We start from the raw sequence: 26,264 nt of genomic DNA on the forward strand, positions 1-26,264 counted from the left end.
GACACTTCCTTTCTGTGCGACCCTGGGCAGGTCACTCAACTCCCATTGCCTAGCTCTTACTGCTTTTCTACCCTGGAACCAATACTTAGTATTGATTCCAAGATGGAAAATAAGGATTAAAAAAAAGAGGGTAAGAGTCTCAATAGTGAAAAACAAAGTCGGTATTTTGTTTTGTTTCTTTGAAACCCTTACCTTCTGCCTTTGAATTGTGTAATTAGAATTTTGTACCCCAGGTTTTCATTTCCCAGAATCCCCTTTTCATCCTCATGTTACATCCTTACATTTTGGAGATAAGGTTTCTGTAACCCGCCCTCTCTCTCTCTTCTCCCACTTTCACCATCTGGTAAACTTGTCTTTACTCAGGCTTTATCTATTTCCTCTACTTCAAGTGATTATTAATAAATCTTATAAAATATACTTGGTGTTATTGGATATTAATTTTAATCTTACATTTCTGGCAACCACAAAAGTTGGAAAAAGAATTCTCAATTTTTTCTTTTAAGAAAGCCTTTGAGTAAAGAATAGGGAGTAGATAAATTTTGCAAAGCCACGTTTCTCTCCTGCTGCTTCTGGTGCCCTGTTGCTGCCCTTTACTATTTTGTTCGTTTTTCTCTGGCCACTGCTGATCCCTGGAGGTTCCTGCATGGAAAATGAGATCTAAATTCCCTTTTCCCTTCTTTGTTGTGGCTTCCCAAGCCAAGTTTGTTTGTTGTTGTTGTTTTTTCAAGAGCAGGCAGGCCCTTCCACGATGCCCACCCTGAACCCCTCCTAGCTGCCAAGCCAATTTTTAAGCTGACTCTGGGGGGTTTTCAAGCTCCTGGCTGTGGGGGTGGGGACTGAGGTATCATGGGGCCACTGTTCTTGCCCCTTTGGGGGGTAAGGGACAGAACTCTTCTCCCAAACATTCCTTGTGAGGCTTTTACTCCTAGGCAGTGCATACTACAGTAGCAAAAGCTATGGACAGGAAGTAAAGATTGCAAGAATGGCCCAGTTTCTTGCTTATCTCAAACAACTCCTGTTTCCAGAGAGCCTTGCCGAGCTCACACAGCTTACAGTTCTGGGGTGTCTTTTCTTACTATTGTTCCTGGGTGGACTTGTCCTTGCAATTAGCTTCAATAATCCTGCAATTCAGGGGGAAGCTTCATCTTCCTACACCTCCTTGTCATTTTGGCTTAGCCAGTCTCTGCTACACATCCAAAATGGGGTTTGTCCATACTATACCCAGTGCAGATATGGGGAACCCCAGAAGTATGACCAAAGGAATCTAAATGGATGATGATACTGAGGAGGGAAAGAAAACTTAATGACATTTGGAGGTGAATTTTAAGTCTTTTCAGATGCCATTGTTTTGTTCCCCTCCAAATAGTGAACAAGCCTTTTTTGGAAGTGGAGAAAAGGTCTCTTAAATTCAATGCCTGTATTCTGTCACACTTTTTTTTTCAGTGTTTGCTTTAAAATTCAATTTTGGTTTTTTTAAATTTCTCATATTACTCTAATCTATATTATTCTATTATGCTAAATCATTTCAACTACTGTGTTTTGGATATTAGCTATATGTTCTGTTACATTGTACCTTTCCCCTAATACTGTAATGGAGAAAATACCATTGTAAAAGCCCATAGTCAACTTAGACAAACCCTTTTCAGTGGCAAAACAATAGGTCCTTATGGATGCTGGGTTTGTCACCAGATCCATCCAGGTCATATGTTGCCTAAACAACCTTTTTTTCCTTTTTCCTTTGTTAATTGCCACATAGATGATGATGGATAGACTCCATCAAACTGGTTACAACCTGTATACAACCTTTGGAGAATTTAATGACCTAAAAATTTATAATTGATTTTAAGGGGTCTTCATAAGAGATTTTTCAGATATCTAGAAGCATCCCTACCTCTGACTGATCATTACCCTGCCTCTGAGTTGTTTGTAACAAGAGGTAAGGGTCCATTTGTAGTTGAAGTGAAGTGCAATAGCACTGTTGTATTTCCCGTCTCTGCATTTATTAAAAATGTAATGGATGAGATATCTGAAGTGATTTTCACTATTTAGTCCTCGGCTCCACATTGAAATGGATGGAACATATTGGAGACAGGTCTTTTACACTGTTACAGTCTCACACCTGAGGGAGGAAGGTTCCCCCAGAAAAGGGCCTTAGTTACCTTGTAATGGGTTATAATCTCATCCAGGAGGTGGGAAGGATTTTCCTGGGAAGCCTAGTAGCTTCTGAATGGATTTTAAAATTTGTAACTCGGCAGCTTACTCTATTGTTCCACCAGAATGATCTAGATTCTTGGCGACATTTTAGACCCAAAAGGTTTTCATCAGCAGTACAGAGGTTTGTGTTTTTTCTGGGCTCTCTTGCCACATTTTGGAATGATGGCGGTAATAGACTTTGTTAAAAATATCTCAGCCAAGGTTGAATGATTAGCTAGATCTATAGAACTTGTGACAAGTATCCATGAGCTTCAAAGGTTTTTTTTTTTAATGTCACACAGCAACTCATATGAATCATAAGGATAGTGGATTTCTTGGCTACTGTCATTAAATGGACTATTATGATTTGGGGGATTTGGGTATTTCCTTTTTTTTTAAACCCTTACCTTCCATCTTTGTATTTTGTATTGGCTCCAAGGTAGAAGAGCAGTAAGGGCTAGGCAATGAGGCAATTAAGTGACTTGCCCAGGATCACACAGCTGGTTAGTGTCTGAGGCCAGATTTGAACCTAGGACCTCCCATCTCTTGGCCTGGCTCTCAATCTACTGAGCTACCCAGCTGTCCCCAATTTTGGTACTTCTTGAATGTGCATTACCTGCTGTACTACTGTTTATAAAGCTGTTAATTGGTAAGAATCATTTGCACTCACACTGTGGATCATAGCCAAATTAAAAAGGAAATGGATCTCATTTTTGATGAGGAACCTTTGTATTCTACCTCTCCTTGGCTGACACAGTATGTCACTGATTGTAAGCTATATATTTTTGATTTTTAAAACGTTTTTACCACTCTTTTCCCTTGTATGTGCAATATAGTATGAGTTTTATTTTTTCTCTCCTTTTTTGTACTTCAAGCACACGTTACCAGTATTAATAGTTTGTTTGTTTTTTATTTTGCACTAGGGTAAGTTTAAAATGTCCATTATGCATACCCAAAAGCTTTAGACTATGGAAACCTGCCATTCATTGTTTAAAAATTATGGGACTCTGCTTAATGATTGTGTCCGATTCCAGGAGAAGGGATTACAAAAAGAACCATTGCACAGTGCCAAGGAAGCACAGTTAACTTGCATAGTGCCAACAAGCACAATTTCAAAGAGACCAACCAATCCCAGTGCGATTGATGAGATTCTCCACCAAAACACAGGACTTGAACTTGTTTGGGATTCAAGGTTGTGGCTGTAAGACATACATCAGAAGAAGATCTTCCCCATGCCACACTTCTATCAAGCACCTCACTTTGGCTGCCATCCTGATTCCCCTATCCCTGAGAGTGAAAAGTAAACTCAGACAAGGGAATGCTAGTTCCCATTTGCTGCTAAAATCTAGTCCCTTTTCTGTCTTTCATAGTGTGGCAGTTTTCTTTGGTCCTAGCTGCTGAGTGGGTAAATGCATAATTGCTACTTCAGGCTTGTGGGACACAAATCACTTTAATCAGGCCCTGATTCAAGGTCCTGTTATAGGTTTATTTTTCCTCACTTAGAATTTTTACATATGAGACTTTGATATTTTATATTTCATCCAGAAGTTATTTTTTCTTTTATTCAGATTTTTTTTAATTTTTTTGATTTTCTTTTGTCAATTGATTCATATGCCTCATAACTCAGCCATGTATCCCTGGGTGATCCATGTGTTTGTTGACACCCTCCTCAGGGGGGATTGTATTATTATTCCATAATGTAAAGTTTAAATTCTTTTGAGAGTAATTTTAGGATAAGAAACTTGCTAGCTCCCCGAATTCAGAAAGTAAACTATTTGGAGAAGGCATCACAAAGATGCCTGCAGAGACCACATGCTGCACCAAGTGATCTAGAGTGAACTTTGGGATGTGGTGATTTGAACTATAGGGGGTTGAATCAATTCATTTTGAATCTACACTCTTATGCCAAAGGGGGCTGCCGCCAAATTGGTTTTTTGTCAATGTAGCAATCATTGGTTTTGCTCTTTTTCTCTTTTACTTCCTTCTTATCCTCATATTACTGTAATTTCCCCTTAGAAACTACAATATTGTATGTACCTCTAGTTACTTAGAAGTATAAGCTGGTTATGTTTAAATGATCCATTCAGGAGACTAGTCTCCCAAAGGATCACAGGGAGTATTATGTAATTAGAATTTTGTTACCCTAAAAACTATGTTTCCCAGATTACTCTTTCATCCCCACATTATGTCCTTACATTTTGTACATAAAGTTTTGGGAAACCTGCCCCTGGGGGCTGTCCCACTTTTGTGGTCTGGTAAACTTCTCTTTGGTCATGGATTTTAGTTTCCTCTACTTCCAGTGATTAAATCTTATAAAATATAATACTTGGAGTTATTGGATATTAATTTTAATCTTACACCTTCTCTCAAATTACCTCCCATTTTATACTATCTATATGCATACTAGCTATATATCTATCTACATGTATAGATATCAAAGGTACATAGTTTGCATGTTGTCTCCTGAACTAGAATGTGATCATGAGAGCAAGGATATGTTTTTGCCTTTCTTTATATACTCACTGCTTAGTATTAATGCCTGGCATATAATAAAACTTAAAAAATACTAATTGATATGATAGATTTAGTTACTCTCAGTAATACAATGATCCAAGACAATCTCGAGGGACTTAAAACAAAGAATGCTATCCACCTGCAAAGAAAGAACTGTTGGAATCTGAATACAGATCAAAGCAAACAATTTTTCACTTTAGTTTATTTGGGGTTTTGGTTTTATAAGATTATTCTCTTATAAAAATAATCAATATGGAAATATGTTTTGAAGGGAAGTGGGAGAGAAAGGAGGGAGGGAGACAATTTGAATCATATAACTTGGGAAAACTTATGTGGAAATTTGTTATTACACAAAATGGGTAAAATAAAATATAAAAATAAAATGAAAATACTAGTTAACTGATTTTGCCCCATTCTTCAATAACTTGACATTCAAGGTCTTCTTTAATCAAACACAACACTATATTTCCATATTATTCTGTACTATTTTTCTCCATACATTCTAGGACAAAAGGCACCAATCACCATCAAGAAATTATCTTTCGACTCCTGATCTGAAGCTAAAAGGAACACGAGTTTTAATAAAGATAAAAATTTAAAGCACACACAGAACTTAATAAATGGAAACAGTAAACTGTACAGAAAAACAATGCCCAAAGGATACATATGGACTTCTGGGTTAAGATGGCTGCAGAGTAGAAGCAGAGAGCTTAACTCTCCTAACCAACTCATACATGATACCTCAAAAGGGCACAAAAACAAAATCTAAATGAAGGGACCCCACAATAGGGCACAGCATTGAAGGTGTGTGGGATTTGGGCATTCCCACGCTATAAGGGGTTGAAAGAGCTCTCAATAAAACACAAGCTGATCAACCCATCCCCCTCCCCCCCACCTACAGTCCCAGAGCCAGTACACAAGAGTTAGAGCAAGATTGGGGCATTCACCAAGTCATTAAGTTCTTGGCAGCTAACTGGGATCAGCAGGGGCTTGCTCCTGAGAGCAGCAAGACTTGAGACCCCAAGAGGCTAAAGAATGTGGACCTTGAGTGCAGCCTTGGGTGAGGACCTAGAGAGGAGTGGTGACAGACTCTGGAAACAGTGCTCTTAGACTCGTAAAGGAGCCTCTGGCAGAGGAGCAAGCAAAGGGACCACCAGGAGGCTTGACCCTGAGTACAGCTAGACTTGAGACCCCAGGAACCTAAAGAGCACAGACCTTAGGCACAAGGATAAAGCTGATAGGGGTGGCTCTGCGCTGTGACTCAGGCAAAAACTGCTTCGCAGCTCAATACACAGAGACCCTGCCCACCTCACCTAGATTTCTAACTGAGGAAGAAAAACCAACATAATAAAGGCAAGCAATGCCCAAGAGAAAAAACAAGAGGAAAGCATTAATACTTGATAACTTTTACACAGAAAACATCCAGACAACAGAGCAGACAGCAGAGGAGGACAAACAAGTAAACACATCCAAACTTTCCCCCAAAAAATGAAAATTGGTCACAAGCGCCTGAAGAGTTAGAATCTGAGATCATGAGAAAGATGGAAGAGATTTGGCAATAAAAGTAGGAAATAGATCAAAAGGAATTCAACAGATTAAAAGACAGAAACCCCCAATTAGAGAAAGATGCCCCCAAATCAAACAAAGTGATAAGCAAATTGGAGACCCAAATTAAACAGACGGAAATCATGAAAAACAGAGTAAACCAAATTGAAAAGGAAAAGCAAAAGATTATAGCAGAAAATCAGTCTCTTAAAGACCAGAATTGGGCAAGTAGAAGCCATTGATCTTCTTTTTTTTTTTATATTTTAGAAAAATTTTCCATGATTCCATGATTCATGTTCTTACTTTCCCCTTCACCATCCCAACCCCCCCAATAGCTGACATGCATTTCCACTGGTTTTAACATGTGTCATCAATCAAGACCTATTTCCATATTATTGATAGAAGCCAATGATTTTGCAATACAGCAAGAACTAATAAAGCAAAGCCAAAAGGATGACAAAATAGAAACATGAAATATCTCACTGAGAGAATGACAGATCAAGAAAAAAGGTCTAGAAGAGACAATTTGAGAATCATTGGTCTTCCTGAAAAAGCAGAAATTTATAGAAATTTTGACACCATACTAGAAGAAATTATCCAAGAAAACTGCACTGATGTTCAACAAGAGGGCAAAATAGACATTGAAAGGATTTATAGATCACCCTCTACACTAAACCCTCAAAAGTCAACCCCCAGGAATATAATTGCCAAATTCAAGAGTTTCCAAGTTAAGGAAAAAATATTACAAAAAGCCAGAAAGAGATAATTCAGATATCAAGGAATATCAATCAGGATTACACAGGATCTGGCAGCCTCCATGCTAAAAGACTGTAAGGCATGGAATATGATATTCAGAAAGGCAAGAGAACTGGGTCTACAATCAAGGATCACCTACCCATCAAAACTGACTATATACTTCCAGGGGAAAGTATGGGCATTCGACAAGATAGAAGATTTCCAAGTATTTGCAAAGAAGAGACCAGAACTAAAAGCAAAGTTTGATATCCAACCACAAAAATTAATAGAAACATGAAAAGGTAAAAAAGGAAGAGAGGGGAAAGAAAGAAAATTCTTATTTTTAAATTTGCTTCTTTAAGGGCTTCAATATGAACTGAAGGAATTCCATGTAAACTGGAACTATCACCAGGAATTGATGCAGAATGAAAGGAGCAGAACCAGAACATTATACACAGAGACAAATACATTATGGCACAATTGAATGTAAGACTTTTCTACCAACAGCAATGTAATGACCCAACAATCCAGAGGAACTTGTGAGAAAGAATGCTATCCACAACTAGAGAAAGAATTGTGGCAACAGAAAAGCTGAAGAAAAACATATGATCAATGTAATAATAAAAAGAGCCAGTTGACAATGTTATGATAGAGGGGAGAGATAAGAGTCTATGAGGTGAGACTCTTCTAGCTCTCTCCTCCAGCCAGATACATACTGGGAGACTTTGAGGGAGTGTCACCCCAAAACTGGGTTGCCTGGACAGTCATGCCACCCCACAGGAGTTAGGTGCAAGACTTCTCTATAACATCAGGTATGAGGGACCCCAATCCAATTCTGAATGAGGGTGGGGTTCATGCATAATAATTTCTCTAAAATAAGATACATCTAATCTAATATCTAGTATCATTCAATTGCCTATAAATTAAAATGTTGAAAGAGTAAATGAATATACATTTTGATTGAAAATACAAGTATTCATTTTCACTTTGAGCAACAGAATAATTATAAATCTTCCATTCACCAACTTACAAATTGTCTTAAAATAAATTACACAATATGTAATTTCTATGTCTAGCAAACCATTATAATTTTATTCCTGGATCACTAATATTAGTTTATTCGATTTTTAAAACATTCTACAGAGAGTTTACAGCCTTTACCCCTCTTCAAGTAGTTTTTACATAGAGGAAAAATCATCCATAATGATTACTAGGAATAATTAGTTATTGAGAATTAAATCTTTCATATCATCTATAATGATTCTTTAGAGGTTAAAAATAAGATAAAATGAACAAACCTCAACTATTAACTGGCCAAGGGCACTAATCACCTATAAATATTCATCAGATGCTTGCAGAGGGTTGTTGGAACCAAAATTATTTGCATCTTTGCAAACAATGAAGAATTGATTCTGATCTCAAACAGCCCAGTAAAATTGCTATAAAATCAATACTGAATAAGAAAATTCTTTCTTCAAAGATTTCTTCCCACCTTGTATATATCGCATATAAAATATTTATAGTTATTCTTGTTAAACTAAAACTGTGCTTATATTACTTTACCCCAGGGCAAAATCTCATTTTTAAGATTCATTGGTAAGTCTGATAGTCTCTGATGTAATTCATATTTGGGTCTTTTGTATCTAGAGAAGTGAAAGAATGGTTATAAGATTCAATGACCACAAAAGATCTTCTAGAGCAGGTTCTTAACCTTGTTTGTGACTTGGACCCCTTGGAGGCCTCTATGAGCCCTTTCTCAGAATGTTTTTAAGCACATCAAATAAAATACACAGGACCACAAAGAAAATCAAAAGTTAGCAAAAAATTTTATGCAGTTTTTTCCTATACAAGTTCATACATCTCCTAAAAACTTTAAGAGCCCCTGTTGTAAGGGAAATTAAGAAATAATGTTCCCACATACAAAATATTTTGGTTCAGTATCCCAGATAGCATTTTTTAGATGTCAGACCACTTGGAACATAGAATAAGATTATATTTGTCTCTCTTATGCTACATTCTGGAATGTTTGAATTTTAAAGTCACTTTTACATTAGAGTTGCTATGTGAATTTTGCTTTAAAGAATAAATATGAGGGAAGGAAATAAGCATTTATTAATTATTTACTATGGGCCAGAGAGATAGCTTTTTAAAAATATTATCTCACTTGCTCCTCATAGCAGTCCTAAGTGATAAGTGGTATTATGATCCCCATCTTATAATTGAAAAAATGGGCTTGCCTAGGGTCACTAAGCTAAAAAAGGCCAAATTCAAACCCAGGTCTTCCTGACTCCAGGCCCAGTAATCTAATCCACTGTCCCACCTATAGTCAATAGTCAGTAAACATTTAAGTACCTACTAAGCACCACTTATATATGCAATTTACCCGCAAAAAAAAAAGTAGTCTAAGTAATAGGGAAATATTTAACTTGGGGTGGGGGGAGAGGCATAGAGAAGGGTATTGAATCATTTACCTCCTAAAATAATTAAAAGTATGAAAACAGTTTTTGAAAGTGTCAAAAACAAAGGTCAATGTATGTGTGCTTTATTAACCAACTTCCATTAAAACAATACTCTGACTTGGAATTAATCCCTTTAGCTCATGTGGTTTGATGCAAAAATGCATATTAACCTCAGAATTTTTCTTTTTTCTTTTTCTTTTTTTTTTACCATTTACTTTAAATGATTATCTATCATTAGATGGACTTTCTTCTCCACTTATTCTGTCATGTCAGAAGAAGGGTATAAATTAGCGCCTTTTAATGACTCATGATGGACTTTTATCATCCACATAGGAAAGTAAAGAGTAGGAGGTTATGATAACCATTAGATGGTAAAGGAGACATAAACAGATGCTGTTCACAAGTCTCAATGCTCCAATGGCAATTACCACCTGCTCTACTTCATCTATTAGTGCCATGCATGAAATATAAGCCAAGAGACAGAAAAATTCTGCAGACACCAATCTTCACTGCCACAAATGGGTTTTAAATTCTTTCATTAACAATACAGACTACACATGGCATAACAGAATAACTCAATGGTAAAGTAACAGACTGGATGTTCAGAAATTTGATAGCATACTGATGGGTATACACGCAAAAAGACCCAATGGCATCAGACATTTCAATTCCTTTCTCTAAAAAATTGGGAATTTCACGCTTTACAGAGGTGTTGTAAGAAATAACCAATGGAGACAAATCTTCACTATTCCTACTCAGCCCACTCAGAATATATAATCTTTTAACATTGGGTTCAGCTAAAAGTTATCTCAAAACAAAAGGGAAAAGATTTAAGTGAGTTACAATTCATCTTTCTTGATCCTCCTACAGTATGTGACACTGTTGACCATTTCAAAGGTTGAAAATAGATTATAAGAGCATCCCATTAAAAATATTTTATAATTTTCCCTCTAATTTATCTGGACTATTGAGTTTTCATTGCAAATTGAGATGGCAAATTCCTCTGCAGATCAAACAACACAAAAGTAAATCACAAATGTGCCTTCCTAAAATTTACTTGAATTTTTATTCTTAAAAAGAAAACAAAAAAAGGGGCAGCTGGTTAGCTCAGTGGAGTGAGAGTCAGGCCTAGAGACAGGAGGTCCTAGGTTCAAACCTGGCCTCAGTCACTTCCCAGCTGTGTGACCCTGGGCAAGTCACTTGACCCCCATTGCCCACCCTTACCACTCTTCCACCTATGAGACAATATACCGAAGTACAAGGGTTTAAAAAAAAATAAAATAAAATAAAATAAAATTATACCGTAACATTTTGAGTGAAATGGGCTATTTCATGATTAACAGTTGTTTAGTTACATAAGTAAACTTAATTATTGAATAAGCTTAAAATACAGTGTCAGCAAAAAAGGGGTGGGACAAAATGAAAGAATAAGGAGAATGTGTCTACTAGGATCAAACTTAAAAGCTTGTTCAAGAAGAGCAAATCAATTTTTAAAAATAAGCATGTGGGGGAAAATGTTATATCCATTAATACTTTAAATTCAATCTGTATTTAACAAAAACCATTCATAATGCATTATTTGAGAATGAGCTTAAAGAGATAAGCTCCCACTTGTGTAGAATCTGTCATTCATTTCCTAGCTTTCAGCTCTTTGCCTTCCAATAGACCTCAGAAAGAGAAATCTATTCCTGGATCATATAGACACATCAGCCAAGACTTTTATTTGTTGACTTATATCTTTAAATTAATTTTTAGAGAAGAAAAATAGCTGCAGCAACCACAGTCTAGGACTAGAAATGCAGGAGAAGATTCTAGGGAGGAGGCTACTTCTTTTGAAATGTCCAACACTCTTTCCACTGAGAATTTTTTAAACTAGTCACTTGTGTTGAAATTGGTTCCATAAGATTTTATGAAAGTAGTATAATGGATACAGTTCCACGAGTGGTTTTCATCAGGGCTAAAACTCTTACTGCAGGCAACAGAATCTACATTGCCACTATCATTTCCCTTGACTGTGAAGTATCTGCTCAGAATTTTTTCCCAAATATGGATTCCCATAAAATTATACTTAAAAAGAAAATACTAGAAAGTCAAAATATATTGAATTTCTAATTAGGCTCCCTCCCTGGTTCTGTGTGTGTGTGTGTGGGGGTGTGTATATATATATATATATATATATATATATTTTTTATATATATAATTTCTTTAAAGAAACAAGTATATGAGACAGTAGTTTCTTTTAAGGCTGACTGAATGTATTTATTATTACTTAAGTCCAGCTAAGTAGATATTTAACTTCAATATTTAACACAGGGTTTTTTAAACAATAAAAACATCATATTAGAGAGTCATTCAAAAAAGTACTTTTAACCAAGGAAGCAAGCAAATTATTATGTTGTTCATCTGTCTCATAAGTTTTTGGATAAAATGAAAAAAAGCATTTGTTAAGGGCTTACTATGTGCCAGATACTATGTTAAGTGAAGTGGGTACAAACAGTCCTCAATCTTAAGGAGTCCTTGAGGAAGAAGACAACAGATATGGGGAAGTGGTGGCCAGGGAGGGGATATTTTGTTCTGGTAAGTCAGGATGGTGAATGGAGTCATAATGAGACTGATTGACAGGTCATCCAGAAATTATAATATTGACTTAATTATTGATCTCAAAGCTAGAGGTAGAAAGAGACACAAGAAAGACTGGGCTGGGCAGCAAAGCAGGAGGATGGCCAGAATAGCGCGGTGTTTAGTCATTAGACATAGTGAATTCTCACCCATCAAAAGATTAGAGCCCCAAGCTAGAATGCCATCTGAGACCCACTGTGAGGCAGAGGAGTATGGAAGGAAGTTCCAGAGAAGCATCCTAAGTAATTTGGGCAAGAGTTTCTAATATATTCCTATTCAATTATTAAGAGCCAAGTTGAATGAGACTCTACATAGTTTTCTTTATTGTACATTTGAATAACATGACCAAACAAAGAGACAGATATAGCTGCAGCAAAAAAAAATCTACCTACATTTGCCTCTATCTTGATTGTTCAGTAAAAATAGAAATATCATACGAGAATATACAATGAATATTTGAAAAATGGATATTACTGTGATGCAATGAAGACATGGTCTGGCCCAGATTTAGGAATCTAAATTTTTTAAAAATTTTTAAAAATTCATTCCACTGACTCAATTTTCACTTTACTCACCAAAATCAGATTTTCTTGCATGTGTACAAATGTATCCAAATTATCAGGTGTCTCTCCTTCCAATGTTCCTCCTCAGAAACAGCAATGGCAAAAGTGGAAAACAAAATATTTGCAACTAGATCAGCAAATACTTTTAAATACAAAGCTTTGGCTATTTCTTTGGACCATTAAAAAAAAATGCACATCACCATTATTTGCTCTAGTCTCCACATTACTTCAGATGAACAAAAGTCAGTCCCTATCAAGGAGGAACCTTGCTGATTTATGCACATCTGCTATGTTCTAAGTCATTTTACCTTAGCACAATGACAAAGAACTTGGCTTATTTCTGGTAGATGAGAACAGAATTAATCAAAGAATTATCCACCACGTTTTTGCAGTCAAGTCCAGAGTAAAAGTATATCTATGAAAATACAAATATCTGACTGACCTAGTCACAAAGAACCACTATTTAGTGATTACTGATTGCTGATCAACTTCTTATGCAGTATAGTCAGAAAACAATTTTTTGTCACTCATTAAATTAGAATTTTAAATGTGTGTTTTGGTCCATCTGATAGCCTTATTTATGTAATTAAATGTTAAAGGAACTGTCACTCAGTTACAAAGGTTCAAAACTGAAACATTTGATATTGGCCTAAAATCAAATTTGAATCCTAAATCTTAAATCACAATGTCAGAATTAGAAGAGACTTCAAAGACCATATAGTCTAACCTAAATACAGAAGTGAGAAACCCTGGAAGAGACACTATTTCCTTAAAGATGGTGGAGGATGACTCCTTCAGTAGTTTGATTAGTATTCAAAATCAAATTAAAGGTTGTGTCAATACAGAGTTGATTATCTTTTCAATTGAGTATGTGCTTGCATCTAGATCTGTCCCTTGCCCTTGTAAACTTAAAAACTGAACCTTATGACAAAGATAAAAGGAAAAAAAGAAACTGGGAGAATGAAAAAATTTCCATAATTTTCAAGAGAATTCTTCCCTGAGGTTACATATGATAAAATCAATTGTTTATAAAAGTCACTAAGAAATGAGAAAAAGATACAGCAAGAAGGAGGAACTGATTCCTTTATCAGCATTATAAGAAATGGATACCAAATGCTCAACACCCTCTGGGAATAGTTCCACTGAGGCTATATATACATTCTACTAAAAGTTTCCAGTTCCAGTAAACACAGAATAGTTGATGAAAATATACTTTTTGAACACTAGTGTTAAGAAGCAGCAGCATAGTCCAAATCCAAAATTCACTAAAAGGATGAAAAAGTTGAGCATACTGTGAAAAAGGAAATAGTTCAACAAAACAAATATCACAGCAAATAACATGACTAAGGTTTATAGTATAAACCAGCAATGTAGCAACAATAGTGCTTCACAATAGATGTTTTCCTAAGGAAAAGCCCCAGATATGAGTTCAAGTGTCCTGGCTTTAATGTCCATTCATAGGAAGCAACTTCACAACTATCCTCTTGATCATCAGAGTAATAGGTGAGTCATTAACTGGTTTCACTTGTCTCTCCATCCTGTGAAAATATCAGTTCTGGAACTTCATTCATTCTCAAGACTTCTGCATAGAGTAGATAACGATGTAGGCTAGTAGGAAGTGGTAATTGATAAATAAAATTATCAGATCGTAGACGGTCTGGTTTTAGAATGGATCGTATTTCCAAGCGGCAGAGGTGAGTCAGGGAAGGAACAGAGGCTGTAGAATAAAATCAAAATGGAAAAAAAAATTTTTTAAGATACAAGAATGTCATTACACACAATCAAATTCTAAAGTTAGTAATACTAATGTAAATTAAGAAATTGGATCTACTAGCTCCAATAACAGGACATAGCAAACAACAAAAAATGCCTCAATTTTTTTTGCCTACAGTAAATGGCCCCCAGGTATACCAAATCAAGCACTTAAATGAAACACTTGCCAAAATTACCCCCTTAAATTTAAGCACAAAAGTATAAAAATTAACTTAAAAGGTACATTTCCCCCCCAAAAAAACAATCTCGATCAAAAGAAGTCTTCAATGACTTCAATAGGAATCATCTATTTTTTTTTTTAACCCTTAACTTCTGTGTATTGGCTCCTTGGTGGAAGATTGGTAAGGGTGGGCAATGGGGGTCAAGTGACTTGCCCAGGGTCACACAGCTGGGAAGTGTCTGAGGCCAGATTTGAACCTAGGACCTCCTGTCTCTAGGCCTGACTCTCAATCCACTGAGCTACCCAGCTGCCCCCAGAATCATCTTTTAATGACAGCAACTTAATTCCCAAAATAAAGATTTTTGTTTTTGTTTTTGCCATGTGTTTACCATTAAGTTTAATGTCTATGAGAACTTTAATAAAAATGAAAAAAACTATTGGACATCCATGTGAATCAAGACCATAACTTTTCTGCTAGTACACTAAGTTTTACATAAATCCTTATAAAATAAAGCAGTGATTAACAAATCAAAAAAAGGAAGAGCTTGACATTGCCAGTCCCTTTGAGCTACACTTTTCAAAATCCAAAATGAGAAAAAATTAAATGCTTAAATAGAAACTATATTTGAATTTGTATTTGAAAACTGGCTCTAAGGCAAAAATTGATAGCTTCTTAAGCCTCGTATATTATATTCTTCCTATTAATAATGACTAATGTGGAAATCTACAGAGTACATATATTTCCCATTGCTTTTAAATTTATTACTCCATTTTCATAATAAATATCTCTTAAGTTTAATAACACAATAAGCATTGCCCCTCTGTCAGATGAGAGAACTTGGGCTTACATGATTTGTATCTGTGACATGGTCCTAGACTCAGTGAGGCTAATGTTCTTTTCGACTACACTGTTCTCCAGAGGTTTTGATATTTAAATTCTTTGATGTCTTCTCAACACTGAAATCAATTGTACCTTGGGTCTTAAAAGACTTAGGCATTAGGAATGGAAAGGACACAGTCACTTTAAAAATTGATTTCAATTTTAATAGCACCATTTTGGTTCTACTGAGGCCTTAACAGATCACTGACCTGATGAACCATAGTTGCTCGGAGATATGTTCATTTGGATTGAGGGAGTCTTTAATCTGTGGATTATTACCTCCAGCCCCTTGGTGCCATTTTTGCTTAACTTGCTGGCGAATACTAAGGGAGCTCTAAATCCATGTGTATAGCAATTGTGCGTGTGCAAAATGTCTATGAAAGTTTTCATGCTAAGTAGAATTTCCAGATGTATAGTTATTAATTTAAATATTATAAAGGTTGCTAAATCTTTTTAAATGGTTGAGGGTCAAGCTCTCCCTTATATTAAAATACAAATGTCTCAGCAGAAACAGAAGTAAAATATACTTAAAAAAAAAAAACTTACACTCTGTCTTAGAATACTGAGTATTTGTTCCAAGGTAGAAGAATGGTAAGGGCAAGATGACTGGGGATAAGTGACTTGCCTAGGATCATACAGCTAGGAAGTATCTGAGGTCAAACCTGAACCCAGGACCCTAGGCTTGGCTACATCTAACTGTCCCACCACAATAATTTAAATATCCTTTAAGGGAAGCTAAAATCCACTGTAAGGAGACTTTAAGCTATTAAATAGAATTTTGACTTATTAGATTGAGACAACAACCTTTCCTATAAAATTATGCCCTAAATCAGTGATGGGCAAACTACAGTCTGCAGGCCAGATTTGGCCCCCTGAAATGGCAGCGCTAATCTTATGAATACAATAAGTAGGACACAATACAATGAAACTTTGAAAGAGTTGCTTTAGAAACAGACTGACAAATGAGCATTTCCTTTCCTTTGGCCCCCTCTTTAAAAAGTTTGCCCATCACTGACCTAACTCATCTAATACTTTCAAGTCAATCTTTGATCTACTAATTCTTTTTTTTCTTTTCTTTTTTTTTTAACCCTTAACTTCTGTGTATTGGTTCCTTAACTTCTGTGTATTGGTTCCTTGGTGGAAGAGTAAGGGTGGGCAATGAGGGTCAAGTGACTTGCCCAGGGTCACACAGCTGGGAAGTGTCTGAGGCTGGATTTGAACCTAGGACCTCCCGTCTCTAGGCTTAGCTCTCAATCCACTGAGCTACCCAGCTGCCCCCTGATCTAATAATTCAAGACTGAGTCTGTCTCCCTAAGTTTTGGGTACATCCTCTATTGTCTAGTGCCTTAGTGTAAAGAACAAGCCTCTTATTGGAGGGAAGGGGTTGGAGAGAATTCTATGTTTCTTGAAGTATCTAGAGATTCTTAGGACTTGTGACAGGGTAGGATAGAGTCTGACATAGTATTTCTTTTTTGTTGTTTGTACATAGTATTTCTTTTTTGTACCCATAGTACCCAACTATCTGTAGATAACCACCTATTATAAATAAGATAGTTATGTATTCCCTCTTGTTTGTTGCCAAAAACTCTCTCCACATAGGAAAGAGTCTACTTTTAGACAGAGCAAGTGATCCAGTATGTATTCTGCTTACCAGTAATGGCAGTACCTGAAGCACTGATACCATCTCGGGGTAAGGAGGAAACTATTTCTGTTAAAGAAATCACTTTATCCCCCAATTTTTTTTTGTTCCAGTAATCAACTTAAAGGGCTACATTAATAATGACAATAATTTTCTTTCTAATACCCCAGAGTTAGAGAATAATTCAGAAAAACCTGGAACCTGAGGGAAACTATCCTGCTAAATTTTCATCACCTTCGACAATAGCAAAGGAAAAATATGATCAAAATAAATGCCTATGAGATAAATCCTTATGAATCCTCAGTCAAAACAAAATCTTCTTAAAACAGAATGATTAGTACTCCATACAAGTTCTACCAAGTGTCTAATTAAATAGGAAAGCACTAATGGATTAATTTCATTTTGGTAGTAATGCACTCATGTACCATTTTTTGCCTTCATCAGGAAAGATTTGCCATATGTTAAGGTCTTCAGAGTAAAACTTCATATTTCCTTCCTAATTGATACATTGCAATAATTTTCCCATTTGGCAAATGTCCTTTCTTTTGACCCTTTGTTCCCAAAACCACAGTCCCTCATCTATCTCTACTGAATAGATTTTTTTTTCTTTACAGGTGTGGGTACATAATTGATATCATCAGATGAAACACTCAATGTTAAGAATTACATACAAGTCAGAACTACAATATTATCCGTAAAGAAACCGCTGTACTTGAAAACTAACAGGAACCTCAAATTGCTATCTTTCTTCACTGAACACTTAATAGCTTCATTCAATCTGAGAGTAATAAGGATAAAGAGGTAGGGAATGGCTGTAATATAAAGGCAAAATACATTACAAAAAAAAAAAGTTACAAAAATTAAAGGGACACATCTATGCCCCTTAGTTAAATTGCACAGCTTTGCTTCAAGAAGTTTTTGAGACATTATTGTTAGCTTATATGTGCTTTTCTTATACAAGGATTTCTCCTATTGTGCCTACTTTAATGTCTTGAAACTAGCTTTGACATATAGGACAAACTGAAGTGTGCTAATTTTTTTAATACTAACTAGGTTACAAAATCTATATTTAGTTCCAGCCTACCTGTACAATGCTTATGATATCCTATTACACTAGTAGGTCACAATAGACATGATACAATGTAATAATTTTATAGAAATCATTCTGACTCTACTTTTTTTTGAGCAGGGTTTGAAATAAGTCATATATACACTTCATTGATATTTTTTATCTCTTACATCACCATGGCATTCTACATATCCTTTCCCCTACTGTTCTCAAAGAACTATCTTATGTTACAAAGAGCATTTTTTGCAGAGGGAAGACAAGGCCAGTACAACTTCAATATGGTAGAAAAAGTAGAAAACATGTTCAGTGGGTAACACCTGTGGACCTCTCACCTCCACAAAGAGGTGGGCTGGGGGTATTTTTTCATATCTCTTTATTCCCATCTTTTTTGATCTTTATAACTTTATTACCTTTACTTTTTATTTGAGGGGTATCATTGTTCTTTACATTTACACTGCTGTAGTTACTGTGTATATTGTTTTCTTGGCTCTGCTTATTTAACTTTGCATCAGTTCATTAGATCTTTCCATACTTCCCTGTATTACTCATCATTTCTTAAAGAATAGTAATGTTCTATTATATTCACATACCACAATTTATTTAACCATTCCTAATGAAAAAGCATCTACTTTGTTTCCAATTCTTAGCTCTCACAAAGACTGCTGCTATAAATATTTTGAAAAATATGAAGCCTTTTTTTTCCTTATCAATGGCTTCCTTGGGATATAAGCCAAGGGATAGAATATCTGGATCAAAAGTTGTAGATATTTTAATCACTTTTCATAATTCAAAATTGCTTTCCAAAATGGTTATACCATTTTCCAGCTCCACAAAAAATGTATTTGTGTGCCTATCTTTCTAAAATCCCTCCAACAATTAGTGTTAGAATTTTTTTGTCATTTTTTGCCAATTTGAATGGTTTGAGGCGTAAGGCCCACTCTGTAGGCAATAAAACACACTTGTTTCCTATTTCTTCTAGGACCAAATACAGTGTCCCAAAAGCCTTAGTGCATTTTTTAAACTTTAACAGCTAACCTATTTATACAGTGTCTCAAAAGATATAAACACAGTTTTAAACTTTAATAGCTTAAAACTTTGCTAAGATTTTTAGATACTCTATATAAACTGTTTAGTTTGCCATTTAAAGTTCTTTTTCTACCTTTCCCAGTTTTACATATTTCTCCCCTCCACCTTCCATCTCTGTGGCCCTTTCACTGGTTGTGCTTCCTACCTGGAATGTTTTCCCTCATAATCTCTGACTGTTGGAGTTCCTATTATCCTTCAAGAACCCACTCAAGTACAGTTTTACCGTCATTTGGGTAGAGTTCCAAATTGCCCTCCAGAATGGTTGCTTCAATTCACAACTCCAACAATGTATTAGTGTCCAAATTTTGCCACATCTCTTCCAACATTTATCATTTTTCTTTATTGTCACACTGGTCAATCTTATAGGTATGATATGGTACTTCAGAGTTGCTTTAATTTGCATTTCCCTAATTAAGATTGATTTAGAATATTTTGTCATATGATTATTGATAGCTTTGATTTCTTCAACTAAAATTTACTTTTTCATACATGTAATTTGGTAAATTAAACATTGGGTTTAGAGAAGGGGAGAAGGAGGAATGTTTGGGTGAAGAGGGATAACTAACTGAGACAAATACAAATGGGAATCATATCCACACCCACAAAAAAAATCATATCCATATCCCACAGGACTTGGGAAATGAGTGAAGACAGTTGGGCCCAAATGTCACTTCAGACCTACCTAGCTAGGGATTACCTATTAACCTATAATGAAATGAATTTAAGGGTAAGAGATGTAGGGAGAGGTTACCCTAAACTAGGTATATAAGGACAAAACTCAGGGACTGGGAGCTGGATCGGTATCTACACTATACTAGCCCAGGCTGCCTGGTTTAGCCTGATTGGCTGGAAAGGGAATGGATGTCTCACAACTGAATTCACTTCTGTTCCAGCAATGAACCAGGGTTTCCAAGAACACAGGTCCTTAGCAAAATTAATCCAAAGGGAGAATGAAGGCAGAGAGCTGATCTAGTCTGAGAGTCCATCTTTCAGAAATAATCAATTGCCACACCTGCACTTCCTGGCAGAACAGATGATTCCTTGATAGAGAAAAAAATCCCCTCTTCTGGGCTCTCCACTAGAGACAGTTAAACAGCATCACCCTGTTTCCTCCATATCAGAGTCCTCAGGAAAGACTTCCTTCCTTGCTACTATTCCATCATTGGAACCTTTAGGTCTTATCTGACAGCCTGGGTGCTATTTACACTAAATGTCTAAAATCTTAATTTATACATTTGCCTATTACATATCTTTTGGCCATTGGTCAATTGGGGAATGACTTGTATTCTTAGAAATTTGACTTAGTTCTCCAAATATTTGAAAAATGAGACCTTTATCTGAGAAATTTGCTACAAATTTTTTTCCCAAATTTCTTGTTTCCCTTCTAATCCTGGTTACATTGGCTTTGTTTGTGCAAAACCCTTTTAATTTAATATACTCAAAATTATTCACTTAACATCTCATAATGTCTTCTCTCTCTTGTTTGGTCATAAATTCTTCCCTTCTCCAAAGATCTGCCAGGTAAACTATTCTATGTTCCCCTAATTTACTTATGGCATCACCCTTTATGATTAAGTCATATACCCATTTTGATCGTATCTTGGTATAAGGTGTGAGATATTGCCTAACCTAGTTTCTGCCATACTGTTTTTCCAGTTTTCCCAGCAGTTTTTGTCAAATAGTGAGTTCTTACCCAAAAATCTGGGATCTATGAGTTTATCAAACAATAGATTACAAAGGTCATTTACCCCTATACATTATTTATCTAATCTCTTCCACTGATCAACCATTCTATTCATTAGCCAAAACTAAATTATTTTGATGATTACTGCCTTCCTTCACACTTTTTTTTTCCATTAATTCTCTTGATATTCTTGATCTTTTGTTCTTCCAGATAAATTCTGTTATTATTTTTTCTAGTTCTATAAAATAATTTCTTGGTAGTGTGATTGGTACACACTGAATAAGTAAATTGGGTCATCTTTATTATATTACCTCAGTCTACCCATGAGTAATATTTTTCCAATTGTTTAGTCATCCGTGCTTCACCTCTGATCTTACTGGGAAAAGTTCTACCTTATCTCCATTATAGTTGACATTTGCTGATGTATTTAGATAGATACTACTTATTATTTTAAGGAAAGTCTCATTTATTCCTATGTTATCCAGAGTTTTTAATACAAAAAGGTGTTGCATTTTGTCAAAGGCTTTTTCTGTATCTTTTGAGATAACGATGTGATTTCTGTTAATTTGTTTATATGGTCAAATATGCTAATAGTTTTCCTAATATTAAACCAATCCTGCATTCATGGTATAAATCCCACCTGATTATAGTGAATGATCCTGGTAAAATATTGCTATAGTCTCCTTGATAGTATTTTACTTAAAGTTTTTACACCTATGCTCATTCAAGAAACTGGCCTATAATTTTCTTTCTCTGTTTTTGCTCTTCCTGGTTTAGGCACCAGCTCCATATTTATGTCATAAAAGGAATTTGGTAGGACTCCTTCTTTGCCAGTTTTCCCAAATAGTTAACATAGTATTAGGATTTTTTGTTCTTTAAATGTTTGATAGAATTCATTAGTGAATCCATATGGCCCTGGGGATTTTTTCTTGGGAGTTCACTGATGGCTTGTTCAATTTCTTTTTCTGAGATAGGATTATTCAAGTATTCTATTTCCTCTTTTGTTAATCTGGGCAATTTGTATTTTTGTAAATATTCATCTAGTTCACTTAGACTGTCAGATTTATTGGCATATAAGATGGAGGAGAATACACAGTTAGTAATCATACATATATTTTTAGTACTGATGTTATGTTACTTCATTGTTCCTGGTACCTTTTATCAAGATGTAATTTCCTTTCTTGTCTTTTTTTTAATTAGATCTATTTTTCCTTTACCTGTGTCTCAAATCATGATTCCTTCTCTGTTTTTCTTACTTCAAATGAAACAAAATTAATTCTGCTCCAGCACCTTACCTTTACTCTGTGTGTCTCCCTGCCTCAAATGTGTTTCTTATAATATATGGTAGGATTCTGGTTTTTAATCCACTCTGCTATCGACTTCCATTTATGGGTGAATTTATCCCATTCACATTCACAGTTAAAATTACTGTATATTCCCCTCCATCTTGACTTTTTTTTAAGCAATGCTTTTGTTCTTTGGATTTTTGTACCTCTTTTTTTCATTTGATCAATTCTGCTTTTCAAGAAACTCTTCTCTTCATGAATCTTTGTACCTCTTTTTCCATTTGGTAAATTCTGCTTTTCAAGACATTAATTTCTTTTTTGCATTGCTTTCATTTCTCTTCCCTCTTTTTCTTCTGCCTCTTATTTGATTTTTGAAATTCTTTTCGATCTTTTCCAGAACCTGAGACAAATTCACATTTTTCTTTGAAGTTTTGCATGCAGCTGCTTTGATCTCACTGTCTCCTTCTGAGTTTGTGTTTTGCTTTTCTGTCTCCACAATAATTTTCTATAGTTAGGTTTCTGATTTTTTTTAATGTTTGCTCATTTTCCCAGTCTTTTTCATGACTTTTACTTTTATCTTAAAGGTATGCTCTATTTCAGGATAGAGGGGACACTCTCTTAAACTTCAGTTTCTCTTTGCTGCTAACCTCAACTCTAGTTCTGAATTTCTGCAAGTTTTTATTCTTCTATCTAATGTGGTATAATGGCCTGTGGGCTGGGAGCTCTGAAAGCCACCTTCCACTGCTGATTCAGTTTTCCCCAAGGCCTGTTGATGACTTGCAGTACTCAGTTAGCTACCTTGTGCTGAGGCTCAGTGTCTTACCTTGGGCTTGGGCAGGGGCTCTGGGCCTCACTCTGGACTTGTATTGGCCAGGCAAGAGGGCTTGGGATCTAACTGCAGATTTATGGAGGGGCTCTGCCCTCCTCTTGGGCTTTTACTGGCCAGGTTCACTATAGACTGCCTTGTGCTAGAGCTTAGAATTTCAAGGGGTGGGCATGGGTTCCTCTGCTATTGACTTAGGCAGGATCTCAGGGTCTCAAAATTAGGTTGGGCCCAGGTTCAGAAACCTGGAGCAGTAGCGGGGGAAGCGTTGCTGTTGGCTTAAGTCAGTACTCCTTGGTGCAGCCTTGCTGTGGGCTGTGCTTCCCTCTCACCCCAGTGAAACAGGCCTTTTCTACCTACTTTCCAAGTTGTTTTCTGAAAGAAAATTGCTTCACTCCATCCTCTTTGTCATTCTATCACTCCAGTATTTGTTTTAAAGAGTTATTTTAAGGTTAGTTGGAGAAGATTCTCAGAGAGTTCTGAGCTCTCCGTGCCTCTACTCTGCTATCCTCTACTTCCTTTAATCCAGATTTTGTGTATCTTACATACATGTGGTCTATCTAGTCCATTAGGACACAAGGTCTTCAAGGGCAGGGACTAGTTCACTTTTGTCATTGTTTCCTCAGTGCTTAATACGTCTGGCACATAGTAGGTAGTTAATAAATTCTTAATTGATTGATAATAATTCATATTAACTGAACACATTATGACTACAAAGTATTTTACATACATGATTTCATTTGATTTTAAGGAATGATTGAAACTCCATTCACAAGTGTTAGAGCTTTAAAGTTAATCATGTCATGTCATAAAGATAGCAGTATATCATATCACCACTTAAATTCATCTACTAACCAGATATTTTTAAGGATATATTTTAATTAGAGTAAACTACAAAAATGTGGATATTACTAAATAGAAATATCAGTTCTGAACTCCTATTTTACTTCAAAAGCTAGTTATTTTAACTTGGGAGGCTGACTCTAGTTTCAGTTTAAGGCAATTAAGCTATGTTTTTCTCAAAAGAAAAAAATCAATTTGTATCTGATTTATTTTTGGTTTTCCAATCTTCATACCACAATAGCCTATAGAGATGTTTCTAACTTAAAATCAAGGCCCAGAAGTCAGGGCAGGTCAAAATGAAAATAAAAACGTGTGGCTCACCAAAAAAAAAAAAAAAAAGGGGGGGGGGCGGCGGGGAACAGCTTACCAAAATGATTTAGCGGGACCCAGGAAGAGCTTTCTGCACGAGCAGAGAGAATCTTCTCAATAGTAAGGGGAAGCCGTTTCCAATTAGTGAACTCCAGGCTGAAGTTGAGGATGTCATCATTGACTGAGTGAATCCTACATAGCAAGAAATTCGGAACAAAATAGAGTAAGGGATATATTCTGGAAATATTCTATATATTAAGCCAACAATAATAAAATGTCTCAGTAGCTCTTTTATATCCAAAAGTATTAACACAGTAACAACTGCATTCAATTACATATGCACCCTACTCTTTTGATACTCTGTGAGCAGCTAGGTGACACAATATTTATAGTGCTAGGTTTAAATTCAAATCCATCTACCTTTGTGACCCTTGGTAATCTCTGTCTGCTATAGTTTCCCCAAGTCTTAAATGAGGACAATAATAGCATCTACCTCCCAAAGTTCAGAGAGTCAAATGAGATATTTATAAAGCATTTAGTACAATGCACACAGTAGGTACTTAATAAATGTGTCTTCCCTTCCCCTTTCTTCTAATATTATTTCTATGAGAGATAGTATGATTATCTTTATTTTTTTTTGTAATCCCTTAACTTCTGTGTATTGGTTCATAGGTGGAAGAGTGGTAAGGGTGGGTAATGGGGGTCAAGTGACTTGCCCAGGGTCACACAGCTGGGAAGTATCGGAGGCCGGATTTGAACCTAGGACCTCCCATCTCTAGGCCTGACTCTCAATCCACTGAGCTACCCAGCTGCCCCAGTATGAGTATCTTTAGAACAATCCAACAAGAGAAATATTAGCAGAAAACTGGGATATAACAAGGTTTACTAATTTATCTAAGGCCATGGCAAAGAATAACAAGTGCAACAGATAGAAACAATGCCTTAAAACCTCCTCTAAGGACTGAGTTGATGTTTTATAAGAAGACCAGAAAGAAAATCTAAGGACACGGCCTTCCATAAAGCCTGTCATTTTTCAACTATAGGAATTTTCCTCTTAATAACAGAAAAGAGAAAGCAGAGGCAGCTTTACCTTGCTGTTTTTTAAAACCCTTACCTTTCTGTCTTATGATCAATTCTAAGGCATAGTAAGGGTTAGGCAAGGGGGATAAGTAATTTGCACAAGGTCACACAATTAGGAAATATCTGAGGCCAAATTTGAACTCAGGTCCTCCTGACTCCAGATCTGGCACTCTTATCCACTATGCTACCTCACTGCCTTTTACTATTGAAAAGATTCTATCTGTCCATGCAGAAGTATCCTTCTGAAAGATAATCATGTGACAAATATTTCTTTGAAAGGAATTTCCAACTTTCAAATTCCCTGACACTACTCAAGAGTAATCTTCAACTCCTTACTCTACTACACACCCAACAAATCTAGTAAGATGCCAGATTTTACCTCCCCAAATCTCTCATATTCATCCCTTATTCTACAGTCACAGAGCTGCCACCCTAGTTCAAATTCTCACCACCTCTCATCTGAACTATTGCAATAGCTTCTTCATTGAGTCCCTGCCTCTCAAACTGTTGCATTCTTTAATTTATCCATCTTCTGAATGGACATTCATTCCCCTTCCATCCCCCATGAAGGAGTGAACCTGGAATCCTTGACTGACTCTGGATTTAGGGCACCTTCCCTGACCTGTGATATGTACAAAGCACAGGACATGGTCATACACTTTTTGATAAACTCCTGTGGCTCCCTATTATCTCCTCTTTGGGGCATTTAAAGCCACTTACAATCTGGCTCCAATCTAACTTTCAAGAATTATTCTGTACTCCTCCCCTTTATACACGCTGATACAGATAAACTGGCCCTCTTGATCTTCCTCACCTGCATCATGGCATTTCCTATCTCCCTATCTGTCATTCAAGCACAACTCAAGCACCACTTCCTACCTGAGGCCCATCTTGATTCTCTTTGCTGTCAGTGCCTCTTCTACCAAAAACTGCCTTGTTTTTACTTTGTAAATAGTTTACATTTACTTGTGCATCTACATGTATACATAGTTTCCTCCAATAAA

General features: G+C 36.0%; 1 protein-coding gene across 1 annotated transcript in view; it reads right to left on the reverse strand.

The window, feature by feature from the left end:
• Positions 1-14,052: 14,052 nt before the first annotated feature.
• ASB3 (ankyrin repeat and SOCS box containing 3) overlaps positions 14,053-26,264 on the reverse strand; it is a 79,844-nt gene continuing 67,632 nt past the window's right edge. The window contains exons 8-9 of the mRNA XM_044660661.1: positions 24,239-24,372; positions 14,053-14,345 (exon numbers count right to left, since the gene is read on the reverse strand). Coding sequence (XP_044516596.1) covers positions 14,140-14,345; positions 24,239-24,372 — 340 coding nt within the window. The 3' untranslated portion in view covers positions 14,053-14,139. The remainder of the gene's footprint in view (positions 14,346-24,238; positions 24,373-26,264) is intronic.

This window comes from Gracilinanus agilis, chromosome 2 (assembly GCF_016433145.1).
Source record: "Gracilinanus agilis isolate LMUSP501 chromosome 2, AgileGrace, whole genome shotgun sequence".
NCBI classification, from domain to species: domain Eukaryota; kingdom Metazoa; phylum Chordata; class Mammalia; order Didelphimorphia; family Didelphidae; genus Gracilinanus; species Gracilinanus agilis.